A 15,004-nucleotide genomic window follows, 5' to 3' on the forward strand; every position below is an offset into this window, starting at 1 on the left:
GTACAGAAGGTTGCCTTCCACATTCATTATGCATGAAAATCTCTGCTAGCTTTTATTGTATCTGATTTCAGTTTGGATGAATATTGGAAGAAAAGGAATCAAGGTACAAAATGAAAGAGTCATTTTTTAATTAAAATCAAGAAAATATCACTTATTCATGACATTTTGAGGAACTTTGAAATTTCAAGACTAAACCCGTAACGCTCAGAGGGTTAAAGACTATCCCCTGAAATGCAACTTGACCCGAGGCAATTCTGTCCGTATCTTTTCTTGAACTAGTCGCCAGAGGAGCTAACTACTCTTCTGTCCTGGAGTTATTCTTTGGGATTTTGAAGTCTGCAGGTTCACGGATCTGATCTGATATTCCTGTCGATCGCTACAAATAAACACAATCAGCCCATGGGAATAGAGATCACAGACTAAGGAACAAGGTAGGGGGCTCTGACTACAAAGTAAAAATGGGTCATGTGAATGTGCACATGCCTCTTTTAACAGCTTTTGTAAATTATGACCTCCTGTTTCACCCTATAGGCATTTCATTCAGAACCTAATTTTTACACAATTTGTGTAAGCTTAGTATAGTGATGCATTCCCACCATTAATCTTAATTTTGCACAAAATGTTACATAATTCCTTTTTACATATACTGATTCAATTAAGGTTTTGGTTTGCAAAATTTAACATTATTATTAAGTAAAATATATTTTACCAATATATAAGTATATTATGAATATAACAATCATATTGCCAAGATTAATTTTGAGATGACACATTTCAGGAAAATTTATTATAAGCATGTTATTATTTTTAGAATGAAAAGAGGAAATAACCAAATTAAAATAAGAATTATATATTACATATTTTTGTATAGATAGATAGGTATAGATCTATATGCATTTTTGTATTAATTTACTTTTATTTCAGTTTTGTTTTCTAAGCTTTTGTTTTCGAATTTTTTTTTTTTTTAAATTTGTGCCTTCTTGTTAGATAGTGTACCTCTCTTTATATTAATTTTATATTTTATCAGTTTCTTTTATATATATATATATTGTGAAATTTAAAGTTGAAATTTGTGAAAAAAAATGGAAGAAAATTATCAAAGGATTTACTAATATCTTATTTGCTGTTTTACGTTTGAGATTTTCTATTTACCAGATTCCGTCATTGGAAACTCATGGTTATTTTACAGTTTATCTGCATAAATATATTTCCCTTAACACTTGAAATCTAATGTAATTAAAGTACCTTATTCTAATAAATTTTGATTTGATTTTATCTTTTCAATTCTAAATTAAAAGAAATGTGTATATTATTAATCATTTTTATTTTATTAATTGTAAATGGTGTTTAAAAGAACATTTAATTTTTATTATTTAGAAAATGTAAACTTGGTTATTGAATGGGCTCAAAATCATGAATTCTGGCATTTTTTCAAAAACAATTTGCTGTTGAATATAATTCCATGTTTAACAGATTATACTGATGAGGTAATATTTTACTTTTTATATTTTGTGTACTGTTCCTTTTGTTTATTATTTTATAAATGTTTTTGGTACGGCTGTATCTTTTATATGCATTGCTATTGTTTCATTAAATCTTTTTTCTCACTTTACTGTCAGATTCGAGCATTAGCTGCTGATCTTCTATTGGAATATTCCATTTGGTCTACTATTTCTGATCAAAACATTTACTTTAGCAGCAAATATCTTTTGAATTATGCTCATACATTGTGTAATCATCCTGATTACAGAAACAATGATGGTGGTGCTCACCTTTACTCTATACTATTTGTAAAGTAAGATTTTTTTTTTTTTTTTTGCTTAGGTATTTGTAAATTTCTTTCTCTAATTATTAAAATTTGAGTCCAATGTGAAACATATTACCTAAAAATAACTTAAGTAGCTGTTTGATTATTGCGAATAACTATTTAGAAGACTGAAATAATTTTATTTTAAATAATTATTTGTTTTTGGATAACTATTCCTGCTCTTATTCAGTAAGTGAAACTAATTTAAAATCAAGTTAATTTAAATTTGTAATTGCTTTTGTCACCTTTTTCTGGCTATTTTGCAACCAGCTTTCAAATTATTAATATATGCATCATATATTACTGGTGCATGAACTTGTTTCAGAATTCAACTTATGTCTAAAAAATGTTGTGTTATGGTTCAAGGTATTTTTCAAATTCTAACTTTCAAGGTTCTAATTTTAAAGGAACTCGGAAGACATGTCGGACTTGTACTTATTTTTAAGATACAGACACACATATATTTTTATAAATAAGTGCAAATCACTGTAGAATCCTCAGTATATGAATCTAAAGAAGATTATTAAATATCAAACATAATTATTTGAAGAAAATATCAAACATTTCTTTCTGTGGCATCATACACACAGTTCAATTTGAAAGTTCCAAATTCCACATTAGGAGTCAAAACACAAAAAAGAACTATGAGCGTGACATGTGGAGAAGAGTCTGCAGGAAGGAAACAAATATCAATATAAACAAATTTCTATATTACAAACTAGTTGCTCAAACTTGAAATGATACAAGTTAATAGATTAACTACAAATTATCAAATGCAAAGTAAACAAATCACAACATGAAAATTTTTTAAATGGAATTACAGTAATACGAAACACAAATACATTAATAAGAAAGGAATTATTAATCAAATTCTCTGAATTCAATGATTTGACACACACAAAAAAGTACAATGTTTTGCTATTGTTTATCAATCACTTCTAGCAGGTGCAAAATTTGAATAGTTTTTCTATATAATCCTTTATACATTTTGCCAACACATGCACATATGTGCCCATCTCTTCCAAGTAACAGTTCTTGAATGATTGCTAAATCTCACAGAAATTTGGACTTTGATGATCCTTCAATCAATACTTCTTCTATCTTTAAATCTATAGATGTTCTAGGAGTCTTCAAATGATGCATATAGTCTTTAAGTCTGGCAAATACTGTTCTTCCACTTTTTCCAAAGTCGTTGAAGTAACTCTCTCTCTCTGTTACATTTTTCTTCATATCAGAGAAACTCCAAAAAGCTTTTTTTATTTATTTTGATGAAATATAAAGGATATTTAAAGTCCTTTTTGTCCAAAATCAGGAGGGTTGAATGATATCAGCTTTTGGGGTTCATTTATATCATTAAGATACATCAAAAGTCTCTTATTCAAAACCATTTTTATTCCTGCTGCAATTGTTGTTAGTACTTCAAAAGTGAGGAATACTCGTCCAAGTATTTTCCTCATCAAAACATAGAGATTTTACGAGATGCTCATAGAAACCTTCTCAAAATGAGGCTCGTTTAATTATTCTAAATTTCCAAATAATACTTTGAGTGGTAATGAAATCATGAAATTTAGAATCTTTCAACATCAGATTTCCATGGTAATTTATATGGATGGATCAAAGTCCGACAATCAAGTTGGATCAGCATTTGTGCGCTCTGATACTACGAAAAGCTTTAGGCTACCTGAAACCTATTTTGTTTTTTCTTCAGAAATATTTGCCATCTATAATGCTCAGATATATATTTCTAGACAACACTGCAAGAAATACATCATCTATATGGATTGCAAAAGTGCCCTAATGTCGATGGAAACCTTCTATAATAATGACAACCCTTTAGTTTGAGAAGTACCTAAGCTAGATCAAAGTTTGAAGGATCAGGATTACAGCATCATTTACTGCTGGGTACCTGGACACATTGGAATCAAGGGGAATGAATTAGCAGATATTGCAGCTAAATTGCCTGTTGAAAGTATCCACCCGTCTATTCCCTTTAGAGATATTCAGAAGGTCACCAAAAGCAGAATGTTAGATAAATGGCAGAAGTTATGGGAGACTCAAGTGAACAATAAATTGAGACATGTAAAAGCCAGGTGCAGTGTTGGGAATTGAATAGAAATCATAAGGAGGAAGTGCTATTGACTCGCCTTTGTATCGGTCATTCAAGAATAACTCATCAGTATTTACTGAATGGAGGAAATGAACCTATATGCAGTTCATGCAATTCTCTTTTATCCATTGAACATATTTTAATTAATTGTCCTCTTTTTAATCCTCGTAGGTTACAGTTTTTTCATAAAACAAATCTGACATTGATGAATTTAATTGGAGAACAACCCCATTTTAATACAGGTTTTTAAAAGCAATAAAAATGTATTATAGCATTTAAATTTTAACTATGTCTGGTCTTTTAACATAAACCAGCTTTAGACAAGTGTTTTCTACACAGAGAGTAGTTTTAAACATAGCTTTCAAATTTCAACCATTGCTGCCCTTTTATTTCATACCTTCATTTTTTCTTATACTCAATTATGTCACACAATTACACTGTAATTTTGCATAGAAGTACTTTTGTGTGATTCTGGCGATTGTTTCCGTACTTCCACATTTGCATATATAACCCTACACTTGGTGCATCATAACCGCTGAGTTATGCGCCAAAACTCAACACTAACCAAAGTAATTTAACTTCTTAATGATTATTTTAATATTCAATACTACTTTTGAAACCCAGTAACGTTTTGCAGTCTAATGAATTAGAAGTTCCTGTTTCAGGTCCAGCCCTTAAATTTTCCAGTTGCCAAAATTTTTTTAACTTCTTCAAAAATCAGGTTTTTTTTTTTTTTTTTTTTTTTTTCAGTAATTGCTTCCATTGTAAGGAAATCAAAAGATGCAATGTCACCTTTGCCCAACAAGCACTACCTAAATAAAAGTTTCAGTTGCAACGAGTTCCTTGTTAATATATTTAACCTCTCCTGTAACAAATGAATAATAGTAATCAGCCCCTTACAGTGTTAAGAATTACAGTTTTATCATTTTGATATTCCTTGTAAGAGTTGGATAATTTTAACCTTTCAGTATTAATTTTATTTGATAAATTTGCATTTGGAGATGATGTATGTGCAGATGAAATATTTTCAATTTCTAGCAACTCAACTTCCCTAAAGAGATGAGGGTCATCATTGTTTTTCTATCTAATTTTTATGACATTAAAAGTATCAGAACTTTACTGCCAAAAGAATATACCAAAAAGACTTTCAAAGTGGTTTGAGATTTAATTTTTTTAAATATCTTTAAAGATAAAACTACACGTCGAACCACTTGTAAGGATCTTAAGTTTTACTAACGTTTATTTTATTTTAAATCTTTACTATCACTTCTTATTTTCTACTTCCGGCCAGAATTATAAGCGTGAAGGAGTTTATGCAAAGTTGTCTGGCGAACGCCAAGTATTTAAGTATGGCCTTTTTGCCAAGCAGAAGAGAGGAAGCCGTGAGTTCGAAGCAGGCCGCTTACCTTAGAAGTTACGCAGTTGCTACTTTGCCTTCCAGGCCAGAGGTTTTAATCCTCTTGATAAATTAAACGTATTGTAGTGTTCACAATCTCTGTGCTACATACGCTTCCTGCTATTATAAGGCCAATCTTCCACGTGTATTATTCTAAAGTTAAATTAGAGTTTAGTTTTATTTTGATATCTTTTACGTTAGACCCCGAGTGGAGGGTCATTGTATTCCGAAGTACGGAAGTCATTGTATATAAAGAAAAATAAAGGATTTTGTATACCCTTCGTCTGTATCCTGTCGACTTACTACAATTAGTGAACATAGCTTTAGTAAGCTCTCTGTTCTAGTCAGGTCATTGTATGTTTCCGAAGAAGGTAAGAAGAAACAGTGAACCTGATAGTGGCGCCCGACGAAGAATAACCATGGCCGAGTTTCAGGAAGAACCTGTGCTGCCTGCAGAAACGGCTCAGAATCCAGAAATGCCAGCTGCCGCCCTGGAAGGATTTGGGTACATCGTCCAGACCATGCGCGCTTCGATGAAACCAGAAGCAACGTTTAATGGAAACTCACAGGTAACCAGTTTTTTGGAAAAATTGGATGACCACTTCATGCTCTACCCCGTGCACGAGTTTCAAAAAGTTACCTTAGCTACCAGCGCTTTGAGGGGCCAAGCGCTTAACTGGTTCAAATGTATCGGCAGAAGTCTCTTGGGTCAAGCAGGAAGTCCCACCTATACTTACGAAAATTTCAAGACTGCCCTACTAAAAGCCTTCCCTGTTGTAAGGGATCGTGCGAAATTAGAAACAGAACTTTTCAGTATATATCAACAAAGAATGGAAAACCTCTCGAGCTTTATTTTAAGAAAAATTCACGTTTTCAAGCTCTTGTATGGAAACCGTCTGGATCCTGAAATAATTCAAGTGATTTTGCCGAGGTTACTACCCCAAGTGCAAGACTTTATTGAATTACGAAATCCGACTACACTGGAAAAGTTATTTGAGCTAGCAATGCAGTTTGAAAGTAGAAGAACGGCGGACGTCGAAAGAAGACGCCAATATCAACAGCGAAACCAATTTGGTACGCCAAGACTACAGCAAACTCAAGCACATGGCTACGGAGAAAAAGCGAATCAGTGGGCAAGGAAACCCGAGCATTCAAAAACAGCCGGTGAACGTCGACAGTTCAATAGCAACCCAGGAAAAAAGTCTCAAGGCCAGTGGAGAAAGAAGGAAAGCACCGAAAGGAAAAATAATTTAAACTAAAACGGATTTCTGCTGACGAGAGGGTGCGGAAATCCGAAGGCCACGAAAACCCCTCTTCCTACAAGTTAAATACAGTAATGGTGAAAAATTTAACTCTTCCGAAGATTGAAGTCTTGGTAAATAATATCCCGGCCACCGCACTCCTGGATACCGGCGCGCAGTGTTCCTGTGTGGCAGAAGTCTTTTTTAGAAAGTATTTTCGCAAATACCGCATATATAATGCGGATAATACAACAGTATTAGCGGCGCAAGGAGAACAATGTAAGTGCGTAGGTAAAGTACCTTTGTACATCTGTATCAAGGACGAACAAGTAAAGGTGATGTTTTTTATAGTAAAGAATTCGCAAGCAAATTTAATCCTAGGAATAGACTTTCTTTCAGACGCACAAGCTACACTGGATTTTAATGCAGCGTCCCTTAAGCTGACGATGAAACCAGTGCGTGTAGAAAAGGTTGAACCGCCAAGGTTAAATCTTGACCACCTGCCTAATGACGAGCAAGATAGAATCCGACAAGTGGTAAGTGAATTTGCTTCCTTATTTAGTGATATTCCAGGATTTACTCAGGTTACTAACCATAGTATTGACACCGGAGATGCATTGCCGGTTCGTCAAAAACCATACCGGTATGATAAGAATAAGGAAAAAATTATAGAATGGCATATTACCGATATGCTACGTAAAAAGATCATAACGCCTATCTCAAGTAGTTATGCTAGTCCGGTGGTTTTATGTAAGAAAAATAATGATTATCCTTTGGAGCATCCAAAAAGGTGGAGATTCGCTATTGATTACCGTAAATTAAATTCCATAACGAAATATCCGGTATATCCGTTACCGATCATAGAAGAAATTTTAAGGAACATAAAATCAACCAAATTTATGACGACTTTAGACTTAACGAATGGTTATTTTCAAATAGGGGTCAGGCCTGAGGACGTGCCTAAGACTGCTTTTATAACCAAGTCTGGCACTTATGCATTTTTGCGAATGCCGTTTGGCCTTTCAGGCGCCCCAGCAACATTTCAGCGATGCATGGACATTGTGTTAAGACCTGTTCTTGGAAAGTCCACATTTATCTATTTAGATGATATCATTATTACTAGTGGTAATCTCGACCAACATATACAGGATTTAAGACAGGTGTTTTCTTTATTAAATGAGGCCGGTCTAAAAGTTAATGTCGAAAAGTGCAAATTTGCAGCCCCTGAATTAAAATATTTAGGTTACAAAATATCGCAAAAAGGGATCGAGACAGATGAATCAAAAATAATCGCTGTACAAAAGTATCCGACTCCAAACACGGCAAAGAAGCTCTCTTCTTTTCTAGGACTTTGTTCATATTATAGGTCCTTTATAAAAGATTTTGCGGCTATCGCTGAGCCATTGTTAAAATTAAAAAGGAAAAAGGCAAGATTCTCGTGGACTGCCGAAGCCAATAGTGCTTTCGAAAAATTAAAACAAGCATTAACGCAAGCCCCTGTGTTGAAATTTCCTGAAAAGAATGAAAATTTAGAAATTTCTGCGGATGCTTCGGATTATGCGGTAGGAGCGGTACTTTCGCAAAATTAGCAGCCCGTGGCATTTTTTAGCCGAACTTTAAATCAAACACAAAGAAACTATTCCGCGACCGAGAGAGAGGCACTTGCAGTTCTGTTAGCAGTGCAAAAGTTCCGAGTCTATTTTGGAAAGGCGCCGATAACAGTATATTCTGATCATGCAGCGGTAACTAGATTGTACTCAGGGAAAAATTTATCCCCAAGGTTAATAAGATGGGCACTCAAGCTGCAAGAATATAATCTGGTAATCAAGCATACCCCCGGAAAGGAAAATATCGTAGCAGATGCCCTATCACAAATTAAATTAGACGAACAGGGTAATACCGTAAAAGTTGCAATGCTGACAGCGTGTACAATAAATTCCCGAGAAACTGTAATAACCGAACTGGGTAAGGATCCTGAGTTTGGAAGTATTTATGAGTATTTGAAGGATCCTGAAAATTTTAGCCACCAAGATATTGTGGCGATAAGAAATAGGGCGGCCCATTACGAACTAATAGATGGTCTATTATTCTACACAAAAACTACGAATTCCAACAACGAATTTCGACCTGTTATCCCAGCTAGTCTTAGATTAAATATCCTGCAAGAGCTCCATGACAGCCCTTTAGCTTCCCATGCTGGTATTCGAAAAACTATCCAACGCGTACGCGAGGCAGTCTACTTTCCTGAACTGCAAAAGTTAACAAGGGCGTATGTCCAGTCCTGCCCAACATGTCAAGCCGTTAATTATATTAATTTCCGCCTGGCCGGGTTTCTAAATAGTATTAAATCCGAATTTCCAAATGAAATAATCGGCATCGATTTATTGGGCCCTTTCCCAAAAAGTCAATTAAATAAAAATCGCTATCTCCTTGTTATGGTTGATCATTTTAGTAAATGGACCGAAATTGTTCCCTTAAAACGAGCCTCCGCGAAATTAGTTACTGATTCTATTTTAAATAAATATATTTTAAAATACGGGGCGCCCCTAAAAGTTATATCGGATAATGGTCCTCAATTTGTAAGTAATATATTTGAAGACGTGTCAAAGACTGGGCATACGTCATTTAAAAATGGTCCCGTATCGGCCGCAATCAAATATAGCGGAACGGGTCAATAGAAATATAGTGAAAATTATCCGTAGTTATGTTAAAAATTTTCATGAAAGCTGGGATAACTATGTCAATGAATTTGCTTTCGCCCTTAGGACCGCAAAACATGATACAACGGGCAAAACTCCTGCTGAGTTATTTCTAGGCAGAAAGGTTATAACACCGTTAGATAAACTATTTTATGTGCAACAAAGAGCCCCAGAATTTAAAATGGGTGATATAGAAAAACTAATAAAAGAAGCAAAAAAGAATACGGAAGTAGCACAAAGAAAACAGAAGTTATACTATGATCTGAAACGACGGGGAGTAACTTATAAAGTAGGGGATGAAGTTTTAAAAATTAAGCATTCACTTTCTTCAGCACCAGAAGATAAAACTGCCAAATTTTTTCCACGCTTTGAAGGACCATATGTTATAGAAAAAATAACTCACGCTGTTGTAGTGTTAAAGGCAAGAAATGGTGAAACCTGTTCCGCAAATATGGATCAAATTAAACCCTACTTCGATCGTAATAAAATGAAAATCTTTTCAGATCTTTTGCAGGATCCGGTACGGCAGACACCGCTGGTACAAGTTCCAGAGGTGGGAAAACGACAAGTACAAGTGCAAGCCAATGAGAGACAGAAGCAAGTGAAAAGAAAATTGCCCCGCGGAAAAACTGAAGGTAAAAAGAAAAAGAAGCCGTTCCACCGTCCAGAAAACAGAGTTCACGAACATCCCCAGCTGCGGAAGGGCCATCAGCGGCGGAGGAAAAAGTACAAGAAAAATTTGAACGGCCAACAACGATGTCGAAGCAGGATCACGACAGAAGTTTCCCGGTTCCACCAAGACCAGCTGCCTTCAAACGGCCAAGACCACAAGCAGAGGACAGAAGGAAGATGTTCAAGGGTGGCCGTAGTGGTGAAAAACGGAAGCTTCCAGAGGAAAGCACTGAAGGGCGAGCCCGTACAAGAAGGAGGATCAACCAAGCTACTATCAGCTATACCTTTAAAGACTGGGCCCAGAAAAGGATGTCTGAATATTACAAAGATAAGTAAAATTTTATGTTACTTTACAAACTTAAGTTAATCTTTCATTCTTACTGCAAGTGGCAGATTTCAAGAAGTTTTACCTCATGCGAGGTCTACCTTTATCGCCAAAAGGGTGAGAAAGGAGTTGTGACCGATTTTCTTATTATGTTTTTCAATTACTCGCGCGTAAAACTAAAGTTGATGTATAATAGCGTTGTGTAAAGACTTAAATATTGTAAAAAGTTATTGTATAAATTTTATTTAAAACATTCTAGCAAGAAAGAAGTTTTAGTCTGAAAGTCTTTTTGAAATGTAGTATTATTTCAATGTAGAAAGAATTGGCACTTGCTTTGAAAAGAATAGAAGTTAACAATGTACTACTAATGTATGTTTTCAAATGTGTAAAATTAACGGCATGTTGATATGTTCTTGTATACATGTGAACTGTTATTTTGAATGTTAAGAAATACCGTGATATGGTAAAAGTGAAAGTAATGTTAAAAATTTGTTATTCGTGTGACTGTAAAGATTAAATCATGGTGAATATGTGTTGAAGGTTGAATGATGTAGTTAGGCTCTCTGACGCTACACTTTAGAGTTAGCCACTTTCAGAATAGTACCTCAGGGTCTAGAGTTGAAATTAGGGTGTGTTAAGAGGTCTCGTATGTTGAATTTTAACACGTTAGTGTTTTGATTGTAGGAGGAAGTGTGGCACACGTAGACAGAAACACATACGTGTTTGGTGTTCTTTTACAACACATGTCAGAGAGCACGGGGAGAGATAATTAAAATAGTCATGAATGAAATAAGAATGTTAAGAAAAGTATATTCTATATGTTATTTGCAATATCATTCTGTAACATTTCATTAAACTAGTTTTCCTTCCAGATCTCTGGAAGGAACCAGAATTGAATAAAGCTCCTGTTTAGATGCAGTACAGAAAAAAAAAAAAAAAGATTGTTGTATATTCCGGGAGCTGCTATTGTAACAAATTTCTTTCTTTTAAATTTTCTAGTTTCTAGCTAAGTTATGATTGTAAAAGGTTGGCCTCGCGTTAGTTTCTAGAGCTAAAAGTTTTCAACAAGGTCGTTTTAGACCTCAGTTTCAAACTAATTAACTCTGGCGAGAAGTATGTAAGGATCTTAAGTTTTACTAACGTTTATTTTATTTTAAATCTTTACTATCACTTCTTATTTTCTACTTCCGGCCAGAATTATAAGCGTGAAGGAGTTTATGCAAAGTTGTCTGGCGAACGCCAAGTATTTAAGTGTGGCCTTTTTGCCAAGCAGAAGAGAGGAAGCAGTGAGTTCGAAGCAGGCCGCTTACCTTAGAAGTTACGCAGTTGCTATTTGCCTTCCAGGCCAGAGGTTTTAATCCTCTTGATAAATTAAACGTATTGTAGTGTTCACAATCTCTGTGCTACATACGCTTCCTGTTATTATAAGGCCAATCTTATTCTAAAGTTAAATTAGAGTTTAGTTTTATTTTGATATCTTTTACGTTAGACCCCGAGTGGAGGGTCATTGTATTCCGAAGTACGGAAGTCATTGTATATAAAGAAAAATAAAGGGTTTTGTATACCCTTCGTCTGTATCCTGTCGACTTACTACAATTAGTGAACATAGCTTTAGTAAGCTCTCTGTTCTAGTCAGGTCATTGTATGTTTCCGAAGAAGGTAAGAAGAAACATTGAACCTGATACACTTACATACACTTAGTCTACCATTCTAAGTCTTCATTATTGCGAATGGATGCTGAAACTTGTCTTAAGATATATTCTGCTATATTTATACTCATTTTTTATTTGACAATGAGAAGTAACCATCATCATTTTCAATTCGTCACTGATAGTGTTATCATTCAAATCCCTCTTTTTATAAAATCAAAGACAGATTTCTTTCAAGTGTTTATAACCAAAAAAGGAACACTTTTCTTTCTGATTACGCTCATTAAGTCTATGAATTTAAAGCAAACAACTAAAATGCCTACCCTCCTCCTTTAATAAATAATTTTTACTGTCTTGAGTGCTACCTTTACTATAAAAGTAATGGCATCATTTTGATTTATCATAGTTCTGATTTCATGGTAAAAATTTCATTCATTATTAATAGAGTAATGGCAGCATTTTGATTTGTCGTATTCTGATTTCAGGTAAACCATTTCATTCTAGCATTCCCCCCCCTTGATTGGACAGATATCTCTCACTGTCTGTTAAGTATTTCATCCATTTAAAAAAAAAAATCTAGAATTCATTTTGATTTATCATAGTTCTGATTTCATGGTAAAAATTTCATTCATTATTAGATTCCGAGATTTATTTAATCTGCCAAATTCTAATGTAAGATCTGTTGGTATAATTTTCAAGAGAATTGATGTATGCAGGTTTCTCTACAAATTTGAATTTATTCCCAGTGCTTCTAAGTTTCTGATTTAAATTTCAGCACAATCAACTAGTTTTTTAGACCAGCAAATGCCATTTCAGCTCTTAAGCGTGTGTGGGAGGAATACTTAACAGCAGTCCTAAATAAAAATTCATTTAGGAGATTATTTTGTTCATATCTAGTTCATAAATTTTAATGCTGCATTTGTAATTTTCTTATTTGAATGCTGAACTGGAAATAGTTTGGGCAGCAAGTTCTCTAAGAAAATTTTGTAAATAAATCATTTTTTCAAATGTTCTCAAATTAGGATTTTTGTCAATAACTCTTTCAAATTGCCTATTGAATTCAAATCACTGTGAAGAATCACCAAAATATTTATTTACAGTTAATTTGGGCAGTTTTAGTCAAATGAATTTCAATATTTTGGAAAAGAAATTGGTTAAGATTTAAGACAGTATTATTTGTAGCATGACTCGCATTGGAAACATTGTTCGCTTCGAAATTTAATTCTTCAATTTTTTTCATTTCATTCATATTTGTGTTCTGTTAAATTATGTAAATACTCTTCACTATTAATTACTTCTCTTTCAATATCCCTTTCAAGTTAAGTTCAATATTTCATCATCAATCAATTTTACTGTATTAAATTTTTCAATTAATTGTGATAAAAGAATTTTCAAAGCTTTCAAATAATTTTTATTGGTATTATCATCAATATTTTAATAACTTATTGCCCTATTGGATGGACTGCCTTCTTTTTAAATTTATCAGTATCCATCTTGAATAATAAAAACAAAACTTACCTCTTTTTTCACATACCTAAAGTAAAAAAGATCCAGGCAAATTTTAATTAATTCAATAGGAAGAAGTGATGATATTGGCTTGAATTTCAGTCACTTAAGTTCTATTTTAAAGGTTCTCAACAGCTCAAAACAGGTTGAATATGTCAAAATTCAAATCAAAAGTGCTCAGCTTTTGTTGGCCGATGTACCATGTCACAAAATTCAACATGCTATTTCTCAAAAACATTATCTTGTGGTTCAGTGCACTTTTCAAATTTTTAGTTTCAAGGTTCTAATTCGAAAGGAACTCAAGACAAGCTGGACATATACTTATTTTTAATGATGCACATATGTTAACATAAATCAGTTCACATCAACACTCAAGGCACAAATCTAAAGAAAATTATCAAATATAATTATTTAAAGCACGCATCAAACATTTCTTTCCTTGGTGTAACGCACATTTCAAATTTTAAAGTTCCAAACTTCACTGCTTTTGCCAAATTAGGAATCAAACTGCAAAAAAGAACTATGAGTGTTGAAGCACCCTCTCATGCAAAGAATCTGCAAACATTTTCTGTATACGTATTTTACAGCAAGCTGTTAAATTACTAGTATATGAATCATACTGGAAAAGTAATGGCTTCAAAAGATAGTTATGAATGTAAGATTTAATAAACTTTAAGAAGTTTAATAGCAAATTTGCTGGCGATCTGGTGAGAAGGTACCAAATTTTAAATTATTACTGTAGCTAATTTTTTTCCTTTCCTTTTTTATAGATAGAATAGAATCTGAATATTAGAGGAAATGATAATTACTCTGCTAAGTCTTTGCTTTTTGCAGCCAAAACAATGCTGTTTGCTAACTTTCATTGCATTTAGAAAAATTACATAACTTTTAATGAATATGATGTTGTGATTTATTTCACTTGTCTGAGAGTAGCTTCAGATCAAGACCATGAATTTTGTTATGGCCAGGAATGCAGGTCAGTGAGTATGTAGATGTAATGATACAAAACACATTGCATTGGGAGAAATGAGTATATATATGTAAGATAAAAATGAATGAATCAGAATTATAATATAACTATAAACATTAATTCTTCCTCTCTATTCTAAAATCGTAATAACTTCTCTGCATTGCGTCATTCAAATTAATCATGCGATCTTACGTAACCGTTAATACCAGATGCCTCTTGATGACCAATCACCGAATTGTAAACCAAAACTTTTCTCTTCGCGTGCTTCCATCTTTCATAACTACACACTTCAGCTTTTGCCCTCTACTCTGCTAAAATGTAATTTCGCTGGCTTGCTTTCCTTCTCAACAATATCAAAAATGTAAATCTTTTGTGGAAAGGCATGACTAGAGTGCAAAGTGATTGTGGCCGCCACAAATATCAGTTAAAAATAAAAATGGAATTAAAACTGCCTCGACTGCCAAGTTCTTTAGATCACCGATCTACAGTGTTCCGTCATTTCCTTGTGCTTTTATTATGACATATATATTAGTAATGATGAATTTAGGTCAAATAACACAAGTATATATATATATATTTTTTTTTAACTCGATGAGTGATGAAGTTCTTTGAAGTTTGTGGCATTATTAAAA

The 15,004-nt window shown here is 33.6% G+C and overlaps 1 protein-coding gene across 4 annotated transcripts in view; it reads left to right on the forward strand.

Moving 5' to 3' along the window:
- LOC118191664 (tRNA (32-2'-O)-methyltransferase regulator THADA-like) overlaps positions 1 to 15,004 on the forward strand; it is a 155,563-nt gene that overhangs the window by 55,247 nt on the left and 85,312 nt on the right. For all 4 annotated transcript variants that reach the window (XR_015041156.1, XM_085816842.1, XM_085816843.1 and 1 more), the window contains 2 exons: positions 1,378 to 1,487; positions 1,620 to 1,795. Coding sequence is in view for 3 of the 4 variants with exons in the window: in XM_085816842.1 (XP_085672968.1) it covers positions 1,378 to 1,487; positions 1,620 to 1,795 (286 nt within the window). In the remaining variant the exon portion in view is untranslated. The remainder of the gene's footprint in view (positions 1 to 1,377; positions 1,488 to 1,619; positions 1,796 to 15,004) is intronic.

This window comes from Stegodyphus dumicola, chromosome 5, assembly GCF_044657685.1.
Source record: "Stegodyphus dumicola isolate Sdum_Otavi_A_Nest chromosome 5, ASM4465768v1".
Taxonomy (NCBI): Eukaryota; Metazoa; Arthropoda; class Arachnida; order Araneae; family Eresidae; genus Stegodyphus; species Stegodyphus dumicola.